The sequence below is a fragment of the Pristiophorus japonicus genome, chromosome 8, assembly GCF_044704955.1.
Source record: "Pristiophorus japonicus isolate sPriJap1 chromosome 8, sPriJap1.hap1, whole genome shotgun sequence".
NCBI classification, from domain to species: Eukaryota; Metazoa; Chordata; class Chondrichthyes; family Pristiophoridae; genus Pristiophorus; species Pristiophorus japonicus.
In genome coordinates, this window is record NC_091984.1 from 210,682,075 (window position 1) to 210,709,482 (window position 27,408).

Here is a 27,408-nt window from a genome sequence, read left to right on the forward strand (position 1 = left end):
AGCCAAGATCGTATTAAATGGTGGAGCAGGCTCGAGGGGCGGTATGGCCGACTCCTGTTCATATTTCATATGTTCTTATGTTCTTAAACGGATCCCCTCGATGCTCCCCCACCCCCAACCCGCCTTCCCCATTAAAATTCAGCCCAAAATGATTCACTCTGTACGTTTGTATTCTATAACATCAGTCTGACAGGCATCTACAAACAAAATCACCACTGTCCTTGAAAGTATCCCTAATTTGCTACATATAGTTATAGTTTGAATGGGACGAAAATCAGCCAGAAAATCTCCAGATCACAGCTCACGTAGTTCAGGTAAAAATGACTCCCATTTTCTTTTAACAGCTCTGTACTCAAACTGTTCCCAATCTCCTTTTTTTTATTTCATATGTTTATTTGTTTTATGCTTTACAAGAAAAGTTTATCACTCTTGTAGATTATCTCTCTTTTTATGATATCTAATCTCAATTTACTTCATGTTCTTTTTTTTTCTCTTATTTTGCTCCTTCCTGTTTTTCTAGAAATCGTGTGTTTTTTTTGTTTTCCTCTTTTTAAAAAATCTTTCTAGATCTGATCAAGCTGACGGATGTCAGTGTTTGGGAGCAGAACCTTTTTTCCACTCATTGTACCCAAGCATTCACAGGTCAGATATAGCACGGGTTATGGGGAGCGGGCGGTGAAGTGGCGTTGAGGCCAAGATCAGATCAGCCATGATCTTATTGAATGGTGGAGCAAGCTCGAGGGGCCAGGTGGCCTACTCCTGCTCCTATTTATTATGTTCTTATGGGTTAGATGTAGAATAAAATTATTCCTACTCTGTATCCCACCACTGTGCCTTAGTGCCTTAATGACAACCTCAGCCAGTGTAACATTTCTATACCCCACCATTCGACCCAATCGATTCCCTCGATGACTGATTGCTTGAACTCAGTTCACTCAGACTGCTTTCAAATGGCAGAAGATTGTGTTTGCAGGGGTGAAAGGACTTAGAAAGATATTCAGATAGGATTCGATGAAGTAGGGTGGGAAACAGCTCATGTGGAGCATAAACACCGGCACAGACTAGTTGGGCCGAATGGCCTGTTTCTGTGCCGTAATTTCTGTGTAAGTTATAATTCCACTGTGCACTCTGCTTTTCCTCCTTTCTAGAATCACCTAGTTTTGTTTAGATAGTATAGTCATTTTTCATTAGCACTTTTTAAACACTGTTTCCTTCCTGCTGCCTATGGGGTGTGACCAGACTCTTTCATTACTTTCCACTTCCTCTTTTGTTGTGTTTTTCTCTCATATATTGTGCAATCTTTATGAAAAGAAATTCTGCTTTATTTCTTGTGTTCTGTTCTGTACTTGCAGAGTTTCCCTGGCCTCAGTGCAATTCCTTTTATACTCAGAAAATGTTTTATTTGTGTATTTTACATAATAACAATTAGATTGTGGAAGTAGGCAGCGGTTTACTATACTTAGTATGCTGAGCATTCAAGACAGATATCTTTGAACCTGGATTTCATATCATAGAATCTCACAGCACAAAAGGAGGCCATTCGGCCCATCATTCCTGTGCCAACACTTTACACATTACAACAGTGACTACACTCCAAAAGTACTTCATTGGCTGTAAAGCACTTTGAGATGTCTGGTAGTCGTGAAAGGTGCTATATCAATGCAAGTCTTTCTTTCATTTAAAAGAGCTATCCAATTAATCCCACTCACTTGTTCTATCCCCAAAGTCCTGCAAATGTTTCCTTTTCAAGTATATATGCATTTGCATATATACTTTGCATTTGGAGTGGTATGTATGGAGCAGGAATTCTGTACACATGGATTGAATGCACAATGGCTTGCCACATTGCAGTGGTCAACTATAATTTACTTGAAGTTTGTTGTATTTGTTTGTGGCATTCTTTTCCTTATTCATTTCGTCCACTTCTTGCTGGTTTATTCCAGATTCCCATCATTTGTCATTTTTATTATATAAAAGATATAGCTGCATTAGAACGGGTACAGAAAAGAGCAACAAGACTAATCCCAAGTGTAAAGGGGAGAGCTATGTGGAAAGATTAGAGAAGAAGTTGTTCCTAGTGTGATTTTGGAGAATATAAGAACATAAGAAATAGGAACAGGAGTAGGCCATTTGGCCCCTCGAGCCTACTCAGCCATTCAATAAGATCATGGCTGATCTGATCATGGACTCAGCTCCACTTCCCTGACGGCTCCCCATAACCCTTTACTTCCTTATCGTCAAAAGTCTGTCTACGCCTTAAATATATTCAGTGTCCCAGCCTCCACAGCTCACTGTGGCAGATAATTCCATAGATTTACAACCCTCTGAGAGAAGAGATTTCTCCTCACCTCAGTTTTAAATGAGCGGCCCCTTATTCTATGTCCTCTAGTTTTAGTTTCCCCTATGAGTGGAAATATCCTCTCTGCATCCACCTTGTCGAGCTCCCTCGTTACCTTATAAGTTTCAATAAGATCACCTCTCATTCTTCTGAACGCCAATGTGTATAGGCCCAACCTACTCAACCTATCCTTATCAAATTATATAAAATATTATTGAATGGTATATACAAGGCAAAAGAGAATGTTAATTCAAAGTACACCAATAAAGTAGGATATTTTGGACAAAAACAGAAATTTAGAACATAAAGCAAGAAAAACGTATTTACACAAATGTTTGGAATAATCTACCACACAAAGTAACAGATGAAGAAATTTGGGGGCAATTCAATATGCAATTGAATGCCATGATAGGAGAGTTAATGTAGTGGAGGTATGTGGATTGAGGAGCTGAATCATCCCTGACTTTTCTTACATTCTCTAAAAAGTGTTGACATTTTGGTGGCATATAATTTCATGGTCACCGATCACCCTCCGGTGGGGGCAGTATTTATGGGTAAGTCCCAACAGTGAGTGACAACAGACCACTTGACCACGGATGGGAATCACAGCCCAGTTCCTTGCCTGAACTTTCAATAGTGGCATTTGGTTAGTGACCCAAGTGTGGCAATCCTGGTTGATTTTCCCTTTCCTAAATCAGAGGCAACGAGGCCCCACTGCTGCCCCGGGTGATATTAGTTAACCAGTATCGGCAAATCTGGGGCTTTCTTTGTCTGTATGAACTTCTACCAATTTAATTGCTTGTTTTCAGCATCTTTCATTCTGTAAAATTATCCATTTTGATATTGCACGTTATTTTTTGTTTCTTTTTATTACATCATTTATTGCATTAACGTTTTTTTTTCTACATTGTCCTATATATTCCTTTAATTTTTCTCTTTTGCTGTGCTCACATTGTCGTCTCTTTGTAGCAACATTGACTCAGCCTGTTCCAGTCAGGAAATATTGTTAACAGTCTTGGATTTACACCTACCTTCCCCGAGTGGCAGGCAACACCATGTCGATGCAGTGCTCGACCTCGAACCAGTACAAATGCTTGCTGCACTAGAGCAGACACCTCCAACTTCTTTCCAACTAGTAAATGTTTGATATTAACCAGTAAATATTTAACTTTCATTTTTGAAATAATAGCATTTGGTGCTGTGGCTCCAGTCATGGACAGCCAAGTGATGTCAGAAGGGTTTGTGGTGGAACATGAAAAAAGTACAGAAGGTATACACAGAGACAAAGGATGGATTTTCCTCCTTTATCCCAACGGAAATCAAGTGGGATAGCGGCAGAAAAGGGGACAAATTTAGACTGTTGCCACCTCACTGTCTGGACCTGTATTTCTCTCCCGCCGCTTCGACTGGGACCACACTGACCGTTCTTTCCTTACCCTGTGGAGGGATCGAGACCCGCGTTCCTAGCCTATTTCCCTCTCACCTACCTCTGTTCCTGCCACTCGCCAGGACCACCATGCCTGTAGGCCCGAGGTAGCAGCAGAACTGGTAGAAGAGATTGCAGTTGAAGCCTCCTCTCCCTCCCATTGCTGACCCTTGCTGATGGCTCCAGCCTGGTCCTGGTCCAAGCTTTGGAGCTGTACGACCACTTCAGTCTTGTCTCTTGTTTCTTCAGGTGCTGAAGCAATGGTCCCACTGCAGCATCATATTGATTTTCCTGGGCTGCAAATTAACAACAACAACTTGTATTTATATAGCACCTTTATTGTAGTGAAACGTCCCAAGGCACTTCACAGGAGTATTATGAGACAAAAAATTTGACACTGAGCCACATAAGGAGAAATTATTAAAGAGGTAGGTTTTAAGGAGCGTCTTGAAGAAGGAAAGAGGGGTAGAGAGGCGGAGTGGTTTAGGCACGGAGTTCCAGAGCTTGGGGCCTAGGCAACAGAAGGCACAGCCACCAGTGATTGAGCGATTATAATCAGGGATGCTCAAGAGAACAGTATTAGAGGAGCGCACATATCTCGGGGCGAGTGGGGGGGGTTGTGAGGTTGGAGGAGATTACAGAGATAGGGAGGGGTGAGGCCATGGAGAGATTTGAAAACAAGGGTGAAAATTTTGAAATCGAGGCATTGCTTAACCGGGAGCTAGTGTAGGTCAGTGAGCACAGGGCTGATGGGTGAGCGGGACTTGGTGTGAGATAGGACACTGGCATCACCTCTAGTTTATGTAGAATGTGGAAGGCCAGCCAGGAGTGCATTGGAATAGTCAAGTCTAGCAGTAACTTAAGGTCTTTGCAAGTAAAAACTGAAGTGCCCCTTTTACACTTATGGTTCATCCACAGTTTCCGGGTGTACTAGTATTTTCATTAGGCCATTTACACTTTAACACTATATTTTACAGGGGGAACAAGGAACAAGAGGAGAGCCAGGAGATAAAGGACAACCGGTAAGCTCCAAATCCGTACTGGATTGTACTTCTGTAAAAAGTCACACAATCGTCTGTTTAACTTGCACATAACTGAAATAAATTCATGAAAATTAGTAAATTGGTAGCTAGTTAAAGTTAACTTGCTCTATTTAGAAGACATTTGAAAAATCTTACATTTTGATACTTCAAATAACTTTTCTCCCTTCTGTATATTTATCTCAGTTACACGGCAGAGTATTTATTCTACAGAATTATTAGAGAGATTCCTTGGGTCCAATTTTAGATGTTTTTGATGGGATAAATCTAATTTTGCACTTACTGCTGCCACAGATGGTCTTTGTTCCACTTTTTGGCGACCACGGCCCATTTCCCCCACTCACCAACAATTTAATATTTTCAATAAACTACAGCAACGGAACAAAGTAATTGTTGCTTGAGGAGAAATGTTGGTGTGTGAAGTGCCCCCCCCCCCCCCCCGATTATATATTTGTTTAAGTCCTTGCAAAAGGAATTTATTTAGCAACTAAAATAAAGCCAGATTTTGGGTGGCATAGACCGACGTACAACGATGTGGCTTAATTTCAATAAAATGTTAAGGAAGCAAAAATGCTCGGAGCATTAAGGCATCACCCTTACAGGTATGCAGTTGTTCGAAAGTAAATATACAAGTACAGGTTGAAACTCTCAAATCCGGAACTGTTTTATCCGGCTACCTCCCTCATCCAGCATCATTCCTGACGGGGGGGTAGCAACCCGCGCATTATCCTGGGGCTGGCCGCTCCTCCTCTCCCCGCCGCCTCCGGTGCTCCCTCTGAGGCCAGGTGGGCGTGCTGCGTCCTGAGGCTGGCCGCATTTCGGGCCCAGCTTCGTCCTGGCAATCCTCCTGCCCGTCGCACCGCCACTGCTCGAAGATTCTGATCTTGGTGCCGCAGTGGAAGTTCCCCGACTGGCAAAAGAAGCAGTTCTTCTCGTCTGAGCCGTCGGGGCAGTTCTTCTGGTTGTTGCAGCGGTCTGCCGGCGGGTAGCACATGCCGCTGGTGCCCCCGCACGGGTACTCGTCCTTCTGGCAGGCCGCGCAGCTCTCCTCGGCCTTGCCGTCCGGGCAGTGCCACCATCCGTCGCAGCGCTGCGCGTCGGCGAAGCAGCCCCCATCGTTGCCGCTCCCGCGGGAGGCAGTAGCCTTTCACCTGGTAGGTGGCGTTGAAGCTGTGGCCAGTGCTGCCAGGCTCAGTGTGGTGAGAGACGGCGATCTGACCCCGGGAGGACTCGAGGGTGACGGGGCGGCGGTTGTTGCGGAAGGAGAGGGTTTGCAGCAGCCTGCCGCGCTCCTGGGCCGCCCCGTCCTACACACGCACCCTGTCGCTGTAACCCAGCTGCAGGCCGAGCTGCAGCACCATGCGCCGGCTGTCCTGCGTGTCCACCGCCCAGGTGCAGTCCAGCTGTGCTACGGTGCACTGCAGGCAGAAGTAGTCGGGCGACGCGTAGGAGCCGTAGAAGTTGCCCAGCCTCTTGCTGCAGCTCCTCCGCTCCCCGCTGCCTCCGGACCGACCGAAGCTGGGCCCGAAATGCTGACCTCCCGTCGTCCGGCAAATTCTCTTATTTGGCACAGGCCAGGACCCGAGGGTGCCGGGTAAGAGAGGTTCAACCTGTATTCACCTGGGCCTGCACAGTATCTTTACTGGATGAGCGCCCATTCTTTGCCAGCACAGAAAATGCCTGCTTTAACTCATGAATGCATTCGAAGCAACACTGTAGCCCAATTTAAACATGGCATATAAGGTAAGATAGGCTACGACTTTACACTATAGTTCAGCACCATATAAGCACCTGGCAAAACATGGACCTTGGTTTCAAATTCAAATGTTGGTTTGTTGGAATGACAGGTTCAGGATTCTGATGGACGCATGTAATGCTTGCTGATTTACAAAACCAATGACTTGTTGAAGTTGATTTCTCAAAGGTACTACCTTCTAGTTTTACAAAGTCACATATATGGTTTATTTCATGAATCAACAAAAAAAATTGCTGAGTAAGTTTGTATTATATTATAAAACTTCAGCTCAAAACCACTTTATATTATAAAACTTCAGCTAATAACCTTTGCGGATGCAAGTTTTTAATTCTGCAGCGTTCAGTTCAGCACACAAGTTATTTTACTGAGTTTATGAAATTCATCGGCCTGCTGAATGATTGTGGTGTGGTAAGATAGCGTTATACTGCATTCAGACTGATTGCTCAAACCAGATTATCGTTTTGCTTTCCCGAAGCCTCCCACACTGCACTCCTTTCACAGCCAAGGGATCATCATCAGCATAGGCAGTCCCTCGGAATCGAGGAAGACTTGCTTCCACTCCTGAAGTGAGTTCTTTGGTGGCTGAACAGTCCAATACGAGAGCCACAGACCCTGTCACAGTCGTTGAGGGAAGAGGTGGGTGGAACCGGTTTGCCGCACGCTCCTTCCGCTGCCTGCGCTTGACCTCTGCACGCTCGCGGCGTTGAGACTCGAAGTGCTCAACGCCCTCCTGGATGCACTTTCTCCACTTAGGGCGGTCTTTGGCCAGAGACTCACAGATGTCAGTGGGGATGTTGCACTTTATCTGGGAGGCTTTGAGGGTGTCCTTGTAACGTTTCCGCTGCCCACCTTTGGCTCGTTTGCCGTGAGGGAGCTCCGCATACAGCACTTGCTGTGGGAGTCTCGTGTCTGGCATGCGAACTATGTGGCCTGCCCAACGAAGCTGATCGAGTGTGGTCAGTGCTTCAATGCTGGGGATGTTGGCCTGGACGAGGACACTGATGATGGTGCATCTGTCCTCCCAGGGGATTTGCAGGATCTTGCGGAGACATCGTTGGTAGAGTGTTGCTGTCACTCCTCTGCAACACCAGCCAATAGGAAGTATTCGGCAATGTCTTGGTGTGACTGGTCCTCCAGCTTTCTGTTGACCTGAACCAGTGCCAGTCCTTTGCTCAGCACCTCTCCATGAGTGTGAAATTGAGAGTGGGAACCCATTATGTGAGGAATAGGTGCAAAGCTGGGTCTTAGCAATCCATGTTGCTATATATTGCAGCTTCTTTGCCCAACATCAACATGTGATCCTTCACCCAAAATAGTTCTAGCTCACTATCAGCTCCAATCAGGCTCAATTGTTCATTATTGGTTACATTTAGATGTGAATCAGTTGCAAGTGAATCAAATGACAATAAGAGTTCTTTGACATGAAATGGGTAACTACTGTTATTCTAGGGCTTAATAGAACATGGAAATGGCAGAATGTCTGTGAATTAAGATATTCTGGAGCCGAAATTGCCATTTTCCATAAGGCCTCTGGCAGCCTGAAAGCCGCGGCCACGGGTTGGAGCGGACTGGCCACCGAGTCTCTGCGGAGGGGCCGCCATTTTGAAAATTGCCTTTCCTCAGTTTTGGAGCGGTCTCCGGGACCGCTCCGCCCATTTTCCCGCCCAAAATTGCCCCCTGGGAAATGGCCCTTTTCCTGGAATTGCCCCGAGGGAGCGGCCCCACCGTCGGTCGGTGCCACTGACAGCTTTTGCTGTCGGTACACTCTGTGGCTTGGCGGCGCAGGGAGGTGGCGCTACCGTCGACGCCATGTTGTTTTTTTTTGTCGGCCGATTGCCAGGTCAGGCTGACAATTATGGCCGCGGGTTCAGCCGGGCCCCAACAGGCAGCCTGGCACCCCCTCTTGCGTGCCACCCTCTCTTGGGTGCCAGGCCGCTGGACCGGCCGAAACCCTCCCTGGTGGCCCAGTGTTTGCCACTGAAGTGGCTGCAGAGTTTGCAGCGCCCCTCCCCCCCGCCCCCTTAACTGAAATGGAGGGACGTTGTGAAGCGCCAGCACAATGATGTCATCAGCGCGGCGCTGATGCCTTGCAGCGTCGGCCACTCCGCTCCCACTTCCGCCCCACTAGTGATGGCCACTCCGCCTTGCCCCCACTTCTGCCCCGATTAGGCCACTTCCATCCAGCTCCGAAAAAACCCCCGAAGTGCTGAATTTCTACGGAATGGCCCCCCCTGCCCCCCATGCATTGGGGCAGCCAGAACACTTCGGTAGGTGCACTTCGTTTCGGGCGGTGGGCAATTCTTGTTTGCAGGAAACTTTTTCATGGGGAATATTGATCTGGGAATGATTATGAATGAAATTTTTTGGCATCTATTGTAGTGATCAGAAAATTTCAAGTGTAGCCCAAAGCAGGTGGAATTTCCTTTGACGTGTCAGCCTGAATGCAGTATCAAGCTGCCCAAGCAGATTTTGAGTGTTTCTCACTGGCTAGATCTTCATCTCCCTTGCTGAATCATGGTACACATGTTGGCATGACCATGAGCTGTATGAATGTACATAATTCTGAAGTGGCTTTGCCATGTAAGGTTGTGGTTATATGGCCACTTCCATGTTGATGCACTGGCATGAAAGTGGCAACAGAGCTGCAGAGTCCGAGCCTGACCTGATCCCAAATGATCCAAAGATAAAGGACACAAAAAATATGTACAGATGACACAAAAGATATGTACAGATGAGAGATGCCATTCGACTCATCCAGCTCATCCTTCCATAGTATTACGATCATTACATCATTACATTATGACCATTACACCATCTATCTGCCGCTTCCAATGACACTAGAGCATTTGGCTCTAATACTCTAACTGGAAGACCACTCTGGGCATTGATCACTCTTTCCCTGAAGAACTGCTTCCATATAGTGTTGAACTTGCCTTTTAGCAGTTTGTACTTGCATCCCGTGTCTGATAGTTGTGGTTTGTCTTGAAACAGTGCTCAGGATTAACCTTTTAGTACATTCACTCCCTCCAAGAGGGTGTCTTATGCCATCTGGGCTTGGCACCATGTGGAGTATAGGAATCATTTTGAGTTTGCACTGCTGACGGGGAGCCTTGCCCACTAGCAGCACTTATTTGGACCTCACCGCACACAATTTTCTGATCATTTATTCTTATACTCTGTGCCCCTATTTATAAACGCAAAATGCTAATTGTCCTTTTTAAAATTTTTTATCTCATTGGATTCAGACTTATGGCCCTGAAATTCTGCTGGGGTGGCAACCTTGCATAAGTGCCAGGATGTTCCCACCTGTGACCTCCACTCTTGACCATGGTAATGTAGGATCAGGGGGTGGTCACCTTATTTTAATATTGCTGATGGGCTCCTGCACCACTGGACCATATTGTGGGTGATTGCCTGATCAGGGACGCCGATGATACCAGTGGAGTTGCTTGGTCCTGTTTACGGGGGTCGGGGGGGTGGGGGCGGGGAGGACAGATTGCTGGGATTCCCCATCTCATCCAACCCCTCAAAAAAAAAAATCTTTGAAAAAATCTTTTCAGTGAGCTAACTACTTACACCTGTTCCACCAGGCCAGGGATGAAGAAACTCCCAGCCTGGGGTCCCCGCCTCCAGCCATGCCCTTTCTGATATGAGTGAACAGAGGTCCTGTCCCAAACAAGGCCCCACAGAAACTTGCAAGGCTAGAAGCTGACATATCTGCATTCCAGACAAATTTCCAGTCCTTCCACTGGACTTAGGTTGCACGTGTACCAGAACGACCATTGATTTTTGGCCCCTTTGTATTTGTACCTCCTGGCCTCTCTATTACTCCACATGCTTCAACATCTCCAATAGGTGTAAACACCCATTCCTTCTACCAAAGTGCATCATCTTACACTACTCCACATTAAATTACTTAGGACAACATAGGATATATGGCACAGAAACAGGCCATTCAGCCCAACCAGTACATGCCGGCATTTATGGCCCACACGAGCATCCTCGTGTCTTTCCTCATCTAAATCTATCACCATAACCCTCTATTCCCTTTTTCCTCATATGCTTATCTAACCTCCCCTGAAATGCATCTTTACTATTCACTTCAACCACTCCCTGTGGTAGCGAGTTCCACATTCTCACCACTCTCTGGGTAAAGAAGTTTCTTCTGAATTCCCTATTGGATTTCTTGGTGACTATCTTATACAGGTGCAACGTTTGAAATTCGGGACCGAGTCCGTGACGGTTTTTGGGTTTTGCCGGATTTCAGACAAGAAAATCGATAGTCTTAAATCCGGAATCCTCGGGACCAAATCCGTGCCGGATTTCTGGTTTTGCCAGATTTCTGACCTCGCCGCAGACCGAATCCTTGCCGGATTTCGGACCTCGCCGCTCGCTGAAATGTCTGGTTTTTGGAAGTCCGGATTCGGGACAGTGCACCTGTAGTGATGGCCACTAATTTTGCAATTCCCCACAAATGGAAACACTCTCTCTCTATCTACTCTCTCAAAACCTTTCATAATTTTAAAGACCTCGATTAGATCGCCTCTCAGCCTTGTCTTTTCGTGATAGGTATACCCTCGCATTTCTGGTAGCGTCCTTTTAAATCTAAATGTTTCAGCCTGGTTCCATCTGCCATCTGTCTGCTCATTCTGACTTTCTATGTCCTCCTGAAGTCTTTTACAGTCCTCCTCGCTGATGGCCAAACTATCTACTTTTGTGTCGCCCAACACCAGGTACTTCCCACAAGGAGGGAAGGGGAGGAATAGTTACCTTCACCATCCTTACACACCTCTCAGCAACATTGGTGGAAGCATGGGAGCAAGTTGTCAACCTGTGCTTTCATCACGAGAAGATGTGTAGCATCAGATGGGAAAAGGCAACAAACCAAAAGAGGAGTGTTGCTAATCCACGCATGAAAAAGTATTTTTTTATTAACTTGGAGTGTTGTGGTTTTGTCTTTTGTTAACCTATTGACTTGTTCTGTAATTAACCCACCAGTTTAACAACTCTAGCCATTGGAGAAACATTTTAAATACAGTAAACTTCATAAGCCTATTTAATGCATTTCCCAATTCTGTAAATTCTGGTGGGTATGCTATTTTCTTTGGCGGTTTGATGCTGCTGTTTCGAGAGTGTGTTGACTCATCACTGAACTCTTCATTTCATTTTTTAAAATTCTGTAATCCCTTCATTTGAAATTGAAACTGCTGTTTCTTTTGCTCTGTGAAAGAAATGGCCATGATTGGTCATTGTGTTCCTGGAGGTGCTGCTGTGAAGTTCTTGGTAATAGTGCATGTTATTTTAAAACTCAAAAAATCATGGCTACAAACATGGTTTCTAGGTTCGTAAAGTACAGTTAATGAGTTTGTTCAATATATTCTGCATGTTTCTTCCAAACCTTTCTGACTGAATACATTTAGTTGATTCAAGAAAAGTTACATTAATCAAAACTTGATTGTGAAAATTGTTTTTGGGATGTTTTTCTATATGAAGCTGAATGCACAGCTTCACTAAAGAAAAAACAATTGTTTATTAAACTTTGTCAAATTTTGTCAAAGAGTCTTCTAAACATGTTTAAATGTGCCAAGTGCTTCAGTCATTTACCTGTTCCTCATGCAGCGGGAAGGGGATACAGCTGTGGAAATGTCATTAAAACTGTCCTCCATTCATGTTGTCTTGTTGCATGACTTACCATGTTATGTGTGTTGCCTGACTTTAATAATTTGCATCCGGCTGCTTCATTAAACAGAGAAATATTAACATGCTGATGTGTCCTCGTTTCGCATCCTGCCTTGTACAACGTTTCCAGTAATAATGATATGCAGTTATTTAAAATGTAGGTTGCATCTGTACTAAAAAAAACACCACAGCCTGAACCCAAAGTAAGCGGTTTGAACTTAATGTTTGCATTCTGCCTAGTGAATAATCTGTTAGATTTGTTAAGAAAAGTGTTCCGAGCTAGCTTGTTTGGTAGTGTTTTTTTTAAATGTCTGAGCTCCGGACGAATGCATTGCAATGACAACCTAAAAGCAATATCTAAATGTTTGCAGTTTAGAGACTGAGATGGAACCTGCATGCTACTGCCTTTGTTTTGGTCATTCATATGGAATGCTGAAATTGAGGCCAAATCCCTACCAAAAAAAAAGGAGGATATGACAGCAAGTCAGTTGCTGGCATTTCCCTTGATGGCTGTATCTGTCTTCCACAGGGGGAAGGTATACACCAAATCCGGGAAGCTTTGAAGATTTTAGCAGAGAGGGTATTAATCTTGGAGACTATGATTGGTATTCATGGTGAGTAAAGGGAATGGAAAGATTTTTGTACCGAGTCTTATGGGCAGGCACAACAGGTCACACAACAGAACATGAAAAAAACTAGTGTTTAATTTTCAATTTGTTTTCAACAATTGCTTCTGGTTTGAATTGGATAAATCATATATGGTGTAGGGAGGGAGTTATACTTAAAGTAAAGGACAATGTCAACAAGCAATGTTCTTTATTGTGTGTCTGAGTGTGATGTCCAATTCTCAGTACAAATCCTTACTGTAGTGCTGTTATTTATGTGTGTATGGGGATAACCAAATACCCAGACACTGCAACAGTGGGAACTAGGAAAGTCCATAATTTACTCCAAAATAATCTCCTACATTGTCTTTCAATTGAAACATTAAAATGATCTGAAATTTACAATGGAAAAACCTGCAAATAATCTAGAAAAAGTGTCATATTTACCAGTTGATGAAATTGGTTTTATTTGCAGTTCAGCCAGTTCCCAAAAGCTTACAAATAGCTACTTAGTAAAATTGGATTATTTTTCCTTCTTGAATATTATTTAAACAGGTATATTTACCACGGTGAATTAAACTATTACTGAAAGTAATAAGAGCGTGACTGGCCTGGTTCCCAACTCCTGATCATAACTAATTTTTAACCGGGGAAACCAAACATTTTCTGTTGCTGTTTTCAATCTCCACCAGGCTGTTAGTTGGCAGATGTTCCAAGATCTTCAAGCTGAATTAGAAGTTCTGGCTAGAAGGGTAACCTTACTGGAAGCCATCGTGTGGCCAGGTAACCAAGTGGTCAAACATTAAAAATTGCAGTATTCATGCCAACAAATGGTCCCAAGCATTTTGTAATGGCTGGATGCTTAACAATCCTGCATAGAGGCTGAAGTGACGAGGAGCTATATTTCATTATGTTTATTTTATTACTGTGGAATATTTCAGGTAACAGATGAAAACAGTCCAATGTACACATTAGCCCTGTGAGCTCAGTGTAATTCTAACAAAATGTTATCCTATCAGTGACAAAATGAGGTAAAAATCAGCTTGAAACTATCACGCCATCTTCAGTTTTACAAAAAGCTTTCTTCTGATTTCACAACTTCTAAAATATATTCAGCAGAGCTTCACCTTGCAAATGACAGTGATTTAACAAAACCGTGCCAGAAACATGTAACGTAAGTCAGAAAAGTGACAACGCTGTGAAAAATATACTACATAATAATATGTACAACACAGAGTACTGAATGGTCATGATTCACAAGCCACAGGGATCAGTATTGGAGCTGCTGCTGTTAATTTTTGTAAATGATTTGCAGGATGGAATATAATCTTTGGATGATATCAAATTGGGTGCTAACCAGTGTGCAATAATCCAAAGGGACCTCAACGGCGTAGGTAAATGGGCAGATGGAATTCAACATAAAGTCATGAGATTAGGTAACATAAAAGGTAATCTAAAAGTCTTCTATAGGTATATAAATAATAAACGGGTACTACGAGGAGGGGTGAGGCCGATTAGGGACCATAAAGGAGAGCTATGCATGGAGGCAGAGAGTATGGTTGAGGTACTAAATGAGTACTTTGTATCTATCTTCACCAAGGAAGAAGATGCTGCCATAGACGTAGTAAAGGAGTAGATAGAGGAGATACTGGATGGGATAAGAATTGATAAAAGTACTAGAAAAGCTGGCTGTACTTAAAGTAGATAAGTCACCAGGAGCGGATGGGATGCATCCTAGGACGCTGAGGGAAGTGAAGGAAGAAATTGTGGAGGTACTGGCCATAATCTTCCAATCCTCCTTAGAAACGGGGGTGGTGCCAGAGAACTGGAAAATTGCAAATGTTACACCCTTGTTCAAAAAAGGGTGTAAAGATAAACCCAGAAACCTCGGTAGTGGGGAAGCTTTTAGAAACCATAATCAAGGACAAAATTAACAGTCACTTGGACAAGTGTGGATTAATTAAAGAAAGCCAGCACGGATTTGTTAAAGGCAAATTGTGTTTAACCAACTTGATTGAGTTTTTTGATGAGTTAACAGAGAGGGTTGATGAGGGTAATGCAGTTGACGTGGCGTACATGGATTTCAAAAAGCCGTTTGCTAAAGTGCCACATAATAGGCTTGCCAGCAAAGTTGAAGCCCATGGAATAAAAGGGACAGTGGCAGCATGGATACAGAATTGGCTAAGTGACAGGAAACAGAGACTAGTGGTTGACAGTTGTTTTTCGGACTGGGGGAAGGTATAGAGTGGTGTTCCCTAGGGGTCAGTTCTGGGACCACTGTTTTTCTTGATGTATATTAATGACTTGGATGTGGGTGTACAAGGCATAATTTCAAAATTTGCAGATGAAGCAAAACTTGTGAACAGCGTGCAGGAGAGTGATAGACTTCAAGAGGACATAGACAGGCTGGTGGAACGGGCGGACACGTGGCAGATGTGTGAAGTGATACATTTTGGTAGAAAGAATGAGTACAAAAGCGTGGAATTTATGATGAACCTGTATAAAACACTGGTTCGACCCCAACTGGAGTATTGTGTCCAATTCTGGACAACGCACTTTAGGAAGGATGTGAAGGCTTAAGAGAGGGTGCAGAAAAGATTTACAAGAATGATTCCAAGGATGAGGGATTTCAGTTACATGGATAAATGGAGAACTTGAGGTTGTTCTCTTTAGAGCAGAGAAGATTGAGAGGAGATATGATAGAGGTATTCAATATCATGAGGGGTCTGGACAGAGTAGATAGAGAGAAACTGTTCCCATTGGCAGAAGGGTCGAGAACCAGAGGACACAGATTTAAGGAAAAGAACCAAAGGCGACACAAGAAAAAACTTTTTTACACAGCGAGTGGTTAGGATCTGGAATGCACTGCCTGAAAGGGTGATGGAGCCAGACTCAATCACTGCTTTCAAAAGGGAGTTGGATAAGTACCTAAAAGAAAAATATTTGCAGGGCTACGGGGAAAGGGCAGGGGAGTGGGACTAGCTGAGGTGCTCTTGCAGAGAGCTGGCACGGGTTCGACGGGCTGAATGGCCTTCTTCCATGCTGTAACTATTCTGTGATTCTATAATTCTGTGGTAGGTAGAAGAAGTGAGAATGTGCAGGGCAAGTCAAATGATAACATGCTTGAGATAACAGAGCAGAGAAGAGATGTGGGGGCTTTGTTAAACAGGTCAGTGAAACGTTTGGAAACAAGGATATGGAAGTTAGTATGTATAGCTAAGTAATTTTGAAGTTGTAGCTGGCCTTGAAGAGACCGCATTTGGAGCACTGTGTTTAGTCTTTTCTCCATAATTACAGAACAGATATAGAATTATTGGAGGGCATACAGAAGAGAGGTATGAGGCTGATTCCTGAACTTAGAGGACTGATTAATGAGGAAACATTGTCTACCCTAAGTCTTTGCTCTTTAAAGAAAAGGATGAAGAGAGACTTAATAGAGATGTTTTAAGATTTTGTGAGGATAGAGAATTTAGATCCAAGAAAGTTATTTTTGTCAGATATATGATTCATGGATTAGGGGACACCACCGTCACCAACAACAACTTGCATTTATAGAGCGTCTTTAATGTTGTGAAATATCCCAAGGCATGTACAGGAGTGTTATCAGACAAAGTTTGACACTGAGCCACATAAGGAGATATTAGGACAGAGCTTAGTCAAAGAGGTAGGGGCTGAAGTTTAGGGTCCGTATAAGGCCTATTTCCGCTGTTTTGCGGCGGCCATGTGGTAGAATCGAGTGGTCACCGCGTTGCAGTCCATTGGCCACCCCGACCCAAATTCAGGTCAGGGATATTTCGGCCTGTTCCCACTTCCGCCCTGCTGCTGATGGCCGCCGCAAGCACATCATCAAAATGCGTACCGCTGCTCTCCCTCGCCTCCAGAATACTCTGACCGAAATTTAGGTTAAAAAATCGTTGCCCCGCCGTGAGGTGCCCCTGACAGCTTTCTCTGTCGGTGCACCTTGTCTGCTCTCTCTCTGCCCTGGCGGTGCAGCGGCTATTAAAGGCGAGGGCTGAATGCCACGGCTGCCATCTTATATTTTTTGCTAGCCGACTTCCATGTCGGCCGCACTATTGCTCCCCCGAGTTCGGCCGGGCCGCCAACAGGCAGCTTGGCACCCCCTCTTGGGTGCCAGTCTGCTGGCCCGGCTGAAACCCACCCTGGTGGCCCAATTCTCTCCCCTTTAACGGAGGGGAGAGAGCATGGTGACGCACATGCGCTGTGACGTCATCACCGCAGCACCGCTGAGTGACAGCAGCGGAGTCTCGATCCCACCCCAACCTCCGCCCCTCAGTGTGACTTACTGCCGCACTTCCACCCCCACTATGACCGACTTCCGGTCCAATGTTTAAAAAAAAGTACAAAGTCCCAAAAACCGACCCAAAGGCCACCTCAACGCTCCTGGTGGAAAAAACGTTTTTAAAAAAAAAAGGTAGGTACGCCAGCTTTCTGGCGGGCCTGAATTTTGGCCCTGTAGTTCTTAAAGGAGGTGTAAAGGTTTAGGGAGGGAATTCCAGAGCTTGGGGCTAGGTAGCTGAAGGTACTGCCGACAATGGTGGAGCGATTACAATCGGGGTTGGCAAGAGGCCAGAATTGGAGGAGCGCAGAGCCATTTAAAGGTAAGGGTCTCAAAAGAAAATAAGAAATGTAGCTTTTTTCTGAGTTAAGAGGGTGATAACATTGTGGAATAGATTACCAGTGAGGATGCTGGAACAGAAAAACCAAGGCAGATTTTTTAAAAAGACAGGATGAGTTCCTGTTAAAAATGGGACACAGGGCTATTAGTTCTAGAATTACAGTGAGGAACCTGCTGGAAGGTTTGGAAAGGTAGGCAAGATGGACCAATGATCTTATCGTGCCAAGACATTACTATGTTGTTATAACTCTGGATTACAAACCAAAAACATGAATTTATATCGTGCCTTTAACATAGGAAAATAAAACCCAAGCTGCTTTACAGAGAAATGGGAATGGACACCAAGCCATAGTGGGAGCATTAGGAGTTAATTAAGGATTGCTTGGAGAGATGGGTTTTAAGAAGGCTACAAAAGGTAAAGTAAGAAGTGGAGCGATGAAAGGATTTGGTGAGGGATGTCCAGAGAATAAGGTTAGATGGCAAGGGGCTCTGCAATCAGTGGTGGCATAAAGGGAGGGGAATGCACAAGAGCCCAGAGTCAGAGAACCAAAAGACATGCGAGGAGATGCTGGAGGAGATTGCATAGAGTCAGCAAAGGCCATGAAGATTTGAAGATGAGAATTGTAAATTCAGTACATTGGGAGTCAGGCAGCTAGTGTAGGTCAGTGAAGATGGAATAGAACTTAGTGAAGGAAGGGATATGGGCAATGACATTTTGGGCAAGTTGGAGTTTATGGAGGGTGAAGGATGGGAGGCTAGGATTGGAGATATTGAGATGACAAAATGATTAACTGAAAGCTTGATCGAAGGGATATTTTTTAAAGATTTTTAAAGGTGAAGAGAGAAGTGGAAGGGCAAAGGGAATTAGGGAGAGTTCCAAACAGTAGAATGGCTGAAGGCTCTGCCACCAATGGGAGAGGGGGAGGGCGGTTAGCTAGGGGAAGTGGGAAGAGAGGATTTTAAAAAATACCAAAATCAGAGAACTGAAGGTGCAGAGGGAATATAAGGCTGGAGGAAATTCCAGAGATAGGAAGGTGGTGAGATTTTAAGACATGGATAAGGATTTTGAATTGACTACATTGAGGGACAGGGAGCCAATGTACATCAGTGTCAATGTGGCTGATGGGTGAACAAGACGTAGTGCGAGACAGGATCCGAGTACTGAGTTTTTGCAAAAGTTGGAGGTTAGCGGATGGGAGGCCTGCAAGGAGGACACTGAAGTCGGCTACTCAATATGAAATCAATCCTATCTTAATTGGTACTCTCACATGCACTGGATAATGATCAGTAAGCGTTCCTGTTCATCATTACTATCAAATAACCCTTGCTGGAAAAAATAGCTGTGTGGACAGGGCTCAACTGTGAACCTTTCTATGGTTGAATATCCTTCTGACACCCACGACCAAGGCTCACACATGAAAAATGGCTACTTGGGAGAAGTATGGTTGGCTTTGGGCACATGATGGAACCGCATTGCAGTCGCCTTCTTCAGGGAAAATGGAGTCACGTGGTTTAAATTGAATGATGGAGGAGAAAACTATCAAACATAATAACAACTGCAGCAAAGGTACTGAAGGATAACTGGTAGCCCTGGAACCATATCTCAGGAACACTTAAGTGAGGAGGCGAAAATGACAAAATATACATTACAAAAATATCTTGCAAAACATGAAATTGTAATGCATGGCAACAGAGTAGTTGCCCCTTTATGCTCTTTAGCACCACTCCAATAGGATGCTTTCCCCCATCTTTTACAGTTACCCCGCAGCCATTCTACAGATTAAGATTGACTTGCAATTTTGTCACTGTAAATACGACTCAAAGTATTGTTTTTAAGCTATTATTTTGTAAAATAATTATACAATGATTTTTTAATAATGTAAAAGCTATAGAAATGACAATGCTACGTGATAGTTTATTCTTCACAAGCCACCAACACTCAATGTGCATTTTCTGCATAAAAAGGTTGTTGCACTGACTTCCGCAAACAAATAAATGGCTAATTCCGTCACAAACAAAATTGTGTATTCAGATGTTGCAAATCAAACAATAAACAGTAGCATTGATGGTCGTGAAAGTATTAAATATTAAACTGAGCTCTGAATCTCTTTGTTTATTCTGTTGTGATCTATATTTTGCAATAATTATTTAAAGCTGCTCCACATAATCTTTCAAATATCATAGCTACGTCTTTACATTTAGTCAAGGAATATATTTGTGACAGAGAAATTTGACATAGTTTTTAATGATGGGCATATCATAATTATAATTGCCAAAGTAATTTATAATGGTATTAACCTTTTTTGGTAACCATTTGGAAATGTTGTGATATTACTACAACACAGTCTTTATGAGACAGGAAACTGTATGCTGTCTGCGTTCAAACAGTGTACAAAGGGCCTGTATTAGAAACTGCAACTTTTAATACAATACACATAAACTACTGTGCATATTAAAATATAATATATGTTCAAACCTTATAGGCACTGTCCTGAAAACAAAATACTAACATAGAATTGTGATGCTCAACATTTAATTGATGCAAGGAATGTGCACAATTTTTACGCAATAAGTTATCTACTGTGAATTTATATTTTGTGTATATGTCTTTGCAATCATTTGGGTTTAATGATTTTATTCATGACATGGGTTTAGCATCAGGGAAAAGCAACAGCAAAACAACTGTGAGCTCAATAACACATTTGAAATCATCACACTCTATGGAATGGTTTGATATTAAGTCTATAAATATTTTAATTATTGATAAATAGCAAAAATAAGAGCCAAACGACGTCTTACTGAGTAAATTCATTAAATATATTGTTGTAAATTTTAGTCCAGCAAAAGCAGCATTTACTTCAGATACAAGATCATCTCATTTAGCATTAGCTTTTTAAAAAAATTAGCTCAATCAATTCTCATTGTCTTTTTTAACATTGTATACAGGGCTGTTGTAAAACTTACAATAAATCTCATGTACTCAATTTTCATAGAGCTCAGCAAAATGGTTGCTGTCTCTTTTATTTAAACTCCATTCGCTCAAGCTGTTTGTCAAGCTCTAACTTTACATCTAAATGCATTTTCTTCCATGTTTTTGCCTGGTTTCCTTCTCTTCATGACAAAGTGCGGAATCCATTAAAGTGAAACGATCTGTTCTACAAATATAACGCTGCTTTCTCTTTCACCTGCTCTCACAGGTGCTGGCATTTCATAGACTGATACTCTGATAGACATAGTCTATCTCAGTAGTCAACTGAAGATTGTCTTTAATTAAATTAACTGACTAATTTTGCTTTTGAAGACTTGCTCCCATTCCTTAAGAACAGAAGAAATAGGAGTAGGCCATTCGGCCCTTCGAGCCTGCACTGTCATTCAGTAAGGTCATGGCTGATCTTCTACCTCAACTCCACCTTCCTGCACTATGCCCCTATCCCTTAGTATCCAATAATCAATCAATCTCTGTCTTGAATATACTCAACCACTGACTATTCCTGCTTTGCTATTTTCCTGAGAAGACTCTGTTCCTACTTCCATTCCCACTGCTCTGTGAGGAAGAGTGTCTATGGTTTTGTCTACTGCTTGCTAAAAAGGAAGAAATGCTCAAATGATTTTATTTTTCTTCATTTGTAACCTTATTCATACTATTGTTTCTGGTTGTCTTTATACTGTGTTTAAAGCAAAAAGTACCTGGATTCACATTGCCCACAGTTAAACTGAAGTGCCAAGTGTGAGAAATCTGGACTAAAACTGGAAAATACTGGAAGTATACAGAAGGGCCATCAACATCTGAAAGGAGAGTTCATGTTTCAGGCTATTAATCTCATTGTATCAGTATTTAACTTATTTGACGAGCATCCCCTTCGTTCCGGTCAGTCCTAAAAGGGGTATCCTTTTCTTTAATGCCCTATTGGAAACATTAAACAATCTTTTTTCAGATCCTGGGTATTCGTAGCATTTTCCAATTTTATTGTACAATGAGATTATTGCATTTACCTGATCGTACTTAAAAGTCACAGGTCAAATTCTTGTTTTCTGAAATAACAGCCTGTGCACTACTGTAGACTGCTGAAGCCATAACATATACACTAAGACTGAGGGAGCTAACACTTTTTTTTTAATATCAAATTTTGGGCGGAAAGCGCTAATTGATAAAGGATAAGCAAAGAATACTCTTGTAAAAATTATAATTCTAATGGCCCCCAATTCTGTATAAATCTGATAAAATATTGTTTCTATTCTTTCATAATTTTCTTTTAATAAATTCTGTATTAAAAGTGAGAGAAACAGCACAAGTGAAATGAGTTGTTTTGACTTAAGAATGAAGCAATTAAACAGGCTAAACAAGTCACCTCATCTTTTGGTCTTTAAAGACCTTGGCTGATTTCCCTCCTTTAGGTCCAAACCCGGAATTCCCGTTAAATCTGATAATTTTCTATCCATTCTATAAACTTTGCTCAAAGTAAATACCTGCTGCAACGACAGGAGCCTGGAACTGACTGCAAGTGATGATCTTGTACAGATAGGATTTTAATGGGTCTTAATTCAGCTGTCAGAATTTATAAAAAATAGTCTGAAAATGATCATGAGTGCTGTTACCACATGCATTCATATCAAATTTCTCTCTGCTGTTTTACTAGGAATGTTAACCCATTTATATTGAAGGGAAGAATCATTAAAGTAGCAGAGAGAGAAATGTTATACATTGATGCATACATATAGTAAATTTGCTCACAGTCATTTCCAGGCTATGCCTTTCAAATTCTGGCAACTCAATAACCCTTAGTAAAACGTCAATATCCTAAATGTACAGTTCAAACTTCATTCTCCTAACTACTGCTCTTCCCCCAAATGACTCCATCAGATAATGCTATGGGTGAATTGAAAATGTAAAGCTGAGATTCAGCAAATCAACTTGTAACCTTAACCTCATTTATTGTTACTTATTTGCCGCCTTGTTCTTCATTTCTGGATTCTTATTATAAAACAGCTCTCTTACAGTACAATGATGTTTCTGTCCAACTGAATTTACTATGTTGTCTTTGTCATAACAGAACCTGATCATGGATCTGGAGTAGATCCTTACGCGACTGTACCTCCAAATTTCTTCAGAGGCAAGCGAGGCAGCTTTGCGGCCTACAAGATTATCTCACACAGGCTTGCACATAAAATTGAAGAGAAATGATTAAGGACAATGTAAATGTAAATTATGTGGTGCCTTCCTGCAACAACATGTGGTAAACTGGATTAAGCAGATTACCAAACCACTGGAGCTGTTCATAAAGCATATATTTGTCCTGTGTAATACATCAGTGGACTAACTTGATTTGCCTCGTCCAACTGCGGCCATTTTCCTCTATTCGTACTGAAAATGACTTGTGTTCTAGGCTGCTTTCTTAATGGGAATCTCAGAGATATGGTATAGATATCACACAATGTTTCACCATTTTAATGACTATTCTGTGTTTTTTTTTCATAAACATAGCCTCTGGTGAATATGTCATAAGGCAGCCACTGGTGTTTCTTCTCCTGTGTTTGTGAAAATGTTTACTTGTAGGTAAATGAACAAGTAGGTTAATTTTTCTAAAATGCTGTATAATCATACTATTGCCATCAGTTTACATTACGTATTTCAAAAAGATAAATTAGTTTCATTACATGGAAAAATTAATTGTTTAATGAGACACTGTCCCTTGGTCACCTCCTTCCAGATAGTTCTCTCCAAAATGAACACCTCATTTTATGATGGATCTTTGACTCTTTGTTCGATTCATAAATTAGAATGGAATCATCCAACAATTTCTGTGTACTCAGGGTGTTTTTACTTTTATTTTTGATTAAATGTAGGTTGGCCAGTAATGATTGCTTAATTAGAATGTAAACAATTTTAGATCAAAGAGAAGGAACAATTACAGAGATTCATTTTTAAAAATTTTCTCATTTTTAGCAGATGTCTTTATCAGATCAAGGAATACAGACTTATTACTTTGCAAATAGCGTAGTTAAATTGTAATATTCAGTTCTGGAGCCCACCTCGCCATTCCGCCCCCACCCCCACCATTGAATATTTGTGAATGAAAGCGATTATCAGTTTGCATTTTAATAAATGCTTTAGAACTGAAAATAATGTTTGGGAGAAGTTTAACAAATGGGATCCTGTCTCTTTAAATTATATTCAAACTACTTTGCTGATACTGTTGTTATATTTATGGTAACAGCAGTAAGGGATAGTAAAGGAAATCTTTTTAAGTGAGCCATTAGATTTGTTTTCCTCTGATCAGATTAAATATAATTTAGAAATGTTGTTTGGAATATTAAAATGATCTATGCGTTACTCAAAATATTAATCGCAAGGAACATACTGCCTTTCCTATTACATTTGAACATTACGTACCAGCAATTCCTAAAACTTTTTATCTTATTAGAAGTCGTGTATTTTTTAGTTCTAAAGGGCATATGTTAAAATAGATAGCAAATCAGCAAAAAATGTGGATGTACACATCCAATTAATACTCACTAGAGAACAGAGGACTGCTACTTAAAATTCTAAAATAAATGGGACATTTCACCATCAAAGCATGAAAATGTACTATAAGTATTTATGTACATATATCTCTGAATTTGTACTTGAAGGTAGCATTTCAATTGCAGTCATTTAAGGCTGTAACAGATTTATATGTGTCTTAATGGTGCTCAGTGTGCAGTGTTTAATTTCATAATTAAGGCAACATGTGTTTCTGATTTGGTTTGCTATTTGTTTATCCACAGATTCTGTATCTTGACTATGGGCTTTTATTGCAGGTTGCTAGCAAAAGTATTCACTTATTCAGTATATTTACAATGTACAACTTTTGGTGCCACTGTGTTTTCATATACAGTCTTAAAGGGCGTACTTATTTCAATGTACAGAGCACTGTTTTATACCAACTATGAGAAGCGTGTCATAATATTCATTAAAAGGTAAATTAAGTCTTTTGACCTTTTTTTGATGCTTTTCTTTGAATTTTTATTTTTTGTAATACTTTATCGCTGTATAAGACAAAAGATTTATTTTATATGTCACACTGGTTACATGTAACTTGCATATTCAAATTGACTAACTACAGTAAGTCCATTGTGTTCTGCCCCAGAGCTGATCCTAGAGTCTCCCAGGTTAGAGTCTTGAGCCATTTTCTAGGAAAGAGTAGTTGAGGTGATTTCCCATTGCCTTGCTCAGTTTTTATCTTCCGTTGTACCTTCTCCTAGGTGGGCTGCAACCAAGGCTAAAGAGCCTCACCAACCCTTTTCGATAGAGGAGGCACCTGCACTCATCGGACACAAGTATGCCCACTGGATGTCAATCCAGTATTCCGAGCCGGCGGTCTGTTCCCTACTTGCCGGGGCTGTCTGGGGTGGGATTCGAGCCCAACCTTTCTGACTCCAAGGCAGAAATCCTACCACTGAGCCAGTGGCCACTCCGTCTGGTCGCGAGTAACCCACTGGAGGTCATCCTAATATTTAGAGACCAGGAGCTTTCTGGAGTGGGGCTTGAACTCTTCACCTTCTGACTCAGCGGCGGGAATGCTACCACGAAGCTCACTCCCAGTTATCAGCATCAAATGTCTAAAATAGTGTATACATCCCAAGTGGCATTTCTTCCAAAACTAGAACTTGGAATAATTAGCAGAGCTCAGTTTTGCAGTCCATATCATTAGTATGATTATCTTATGTATTTTTAATTCTTGATCAGCTTTTATGTCCCAGGGTACTTTTTACTTCATGAAGAATCAAATTCTATTATGTTATTGGAATATTAACCTATAAACTAACTAGTTGTTGTTACCCTTGGAGTGGGTGGTGAGGAATGCAATGGGATGTATGGTCTTTTTAGTGTCAAGTTAGATCCAAGATGACACACCTAGAAAATAGGAACCAAGTTAACCCTTTATGGGAAATTGTACAATCCGATACATGGACCAGGTATGTCCGCTTTGCTGCAGGGAACTTGACTGACCAGGGGGGCCTGGCCCATTAATGGGATCTGAAGATGAGCATCTGTCAATGGGAGCTGTGATACTTCCACTCAGCTCCAGCTAGCTCCCAGCCTAATTGGTCCTAGAGAGCATTGGGAAGCTTATTGTCGCCATATACTGGTAAGCTGTGTGGTTTTAACTGGTTGAACTCCAGTAATACACCTGCATACTCGAGAATTCCCAAGACTTTTCTCTTGTCAACTTGTAAGCTCTCCATCATATCAGGGAAACTGAAACTCTCCTCTAGTAACTATGTTTGGAAATTCGTAAGCATGGTGATGGGCAGCCGTGCAAGTTAGACATGTGAGTGACCAAAACCAAATTCTAAACTCAGAAAAATCAAGCAACCAGCAAAGGGCTATTACAGCCTCTTCCTAGATTGAACCTTGTTATCCATCTCTCTCGGTTCGTAAATGCAGATAATTGTTAAAAGGAACAATATTTAATGCTGTTCGTTAATTTAATTACTATAAGCTGTGTTATTTGCATCAAACTGTTACATTGGTGAGCAGAGGAAACATTTGAAAATTTGGCAAAAAGTTCAAGTAAAATACTACTTTTTCAACACATTGTGTAATTTCTTTAGTTTGAAGCTGCTATATCCCACCACTGTCATTGGCTTTTTTTTTAAAGTTCCCTTTCACCTAATTTGGCCAGGTTTAAGTAGTAGTATTTTTGTAGGAACCCGTTTGCATTCATTGTAATGTTTATTCACAATCTCCAGGACATTTCAAATGATTCCAAACTTACAGCAAGATACAAATTTAGTGCCTAGTTATTACAGAAATGCTTTAGAAATATATATTTCATTTTAATTAATGTGTAGGTACCATTCAACCTCATGCCAAATATTTCTGACTTGACTCAGACATATGGGAATCAGATTTCAAAACCATATCCGCCTGCCCAGTATTTCTTTCAACATATTTAAATATTAGTGACCATTACTGAAATATATTAATGAAAAATGACCGCTGGGCATGAAATCTAAGTAACAATTTTAGTGATACATAGATGCAAATCTACAAAATGGACAACTGTGTTAATGTTTCACTTTTGTGACACAAAGGTAGCATCGACCGACTGGACTTGAATCCGCTTTCAGGAACCTGTAAAGACATTTTGCTCCTGTAGGGGGCAATGTTGAACAGTACCAATGACATTCACTTGGATGTCATTTTCACCTTTGCTGTCACAACAGCATCCTCTCCAACTTGGTCTTCCACTAGGAGGTTGACAGCACTCTCCACCTTTCCCGAAGCAGCCAGTGCTAAAACAGCCTTTTCAGTTGAGAAGCCCATCCGTTCTAATTGCTGTAGTCTGAGAGAGGGACAATGAAAGAAAACATTAAGAAAGCAATTTATTGCATATACATGTGGAAATTATATCCCTAATTATATTTCTACTGGTGAAATCCAATGAGAAAGTGGCAATTATTTTCCAACAAAGATTTCATGACTAGGCAGCGCATTACATGGACACAATGTGGGTAATTTTATCTTTGGCCAATGGCGCAAAATCGAATTGGTGTGCCATGGATTTCCCTTCCATGGACCAATGGAAAGGAAAATCAATTGTGTATAATGGGTGAATAATTCGACATAAAAGAAAAGACTTGGATTTATATAGCATCTTTCTCGACCACCGGACATCTTAAAGCGCTTTACAGCCAATGAAATACTTTTGAAGTGTAGTCATTGTTGTAATGTGGGAAACGCGGCAGCCAAATTGCACACAAGCAAGCTCCCACAAAGAGCAATGTGATACTGACCAGATAATCTGTTTTGTTGTTATGTTGATTGAGGAATAAATATTGGCTAGGATACTGGGGCTAATTCCCCTGCTGTTCTTCAAAATAGGGCCATGGGACCTTTTACCCCCACTTGAGAGAGCAGACGAGGCCTCGTTTTAACATCTCA

The 27,408-nt window shown here is 41.8% G+C and overlaps 2 protein-coding genes across 3 annotated transcripts in view; one reads left to right on the plus strand and one right to left on the minus strand.

Moving 5' to 3' along the window:
* emid1 (EMI domain containing 1) overlaps positions 1-24,431 on the plus strand; it is a 398,814-nt gene extending 374,383 nt beyond the window's left edge. Inside the window, exons 13-15 of the mRNA XM_070887893.1 lie at positions 4,742-4,786; positions 13,537-13,627; positions 22,532-24,431. Coding sequence (XP_070743994.1) covers positions 4,742-4,786; positions 13,537-13,627; positions 22,532-22,662 — 267 coding nt within the window. The 3' untranslated portion in view covers positions 22,663-24,431. The remainder of the gene's footprint in view (positions 1-4,741; positions 4,787-13,536; positions 13,628-22,531) is intronic.
* Positions 23,555-27,408, minus strand: part of rhbdd3 (rhomboid domain containing 3) — a 35,400-nt gene continuing 31,546 nt past the window's right edge. Inside the window, exon 6 of one of the 2 annotated variants that reach the window (XM_070887892.1) lies at positions 23,555-26,809. In XM_070887892.1, the coding sequence (XP_070743993.1) occupies positions 26,653-26,809 (157 nt within the window). In that variant the 3' untranslated portion in view covers positions 23,555-26,652. The remainder of the gene's footprint in view (positions 26,810-27,408) is intronic. The other variant, XM_070887891.1, reaches the window with a different exon arrangement.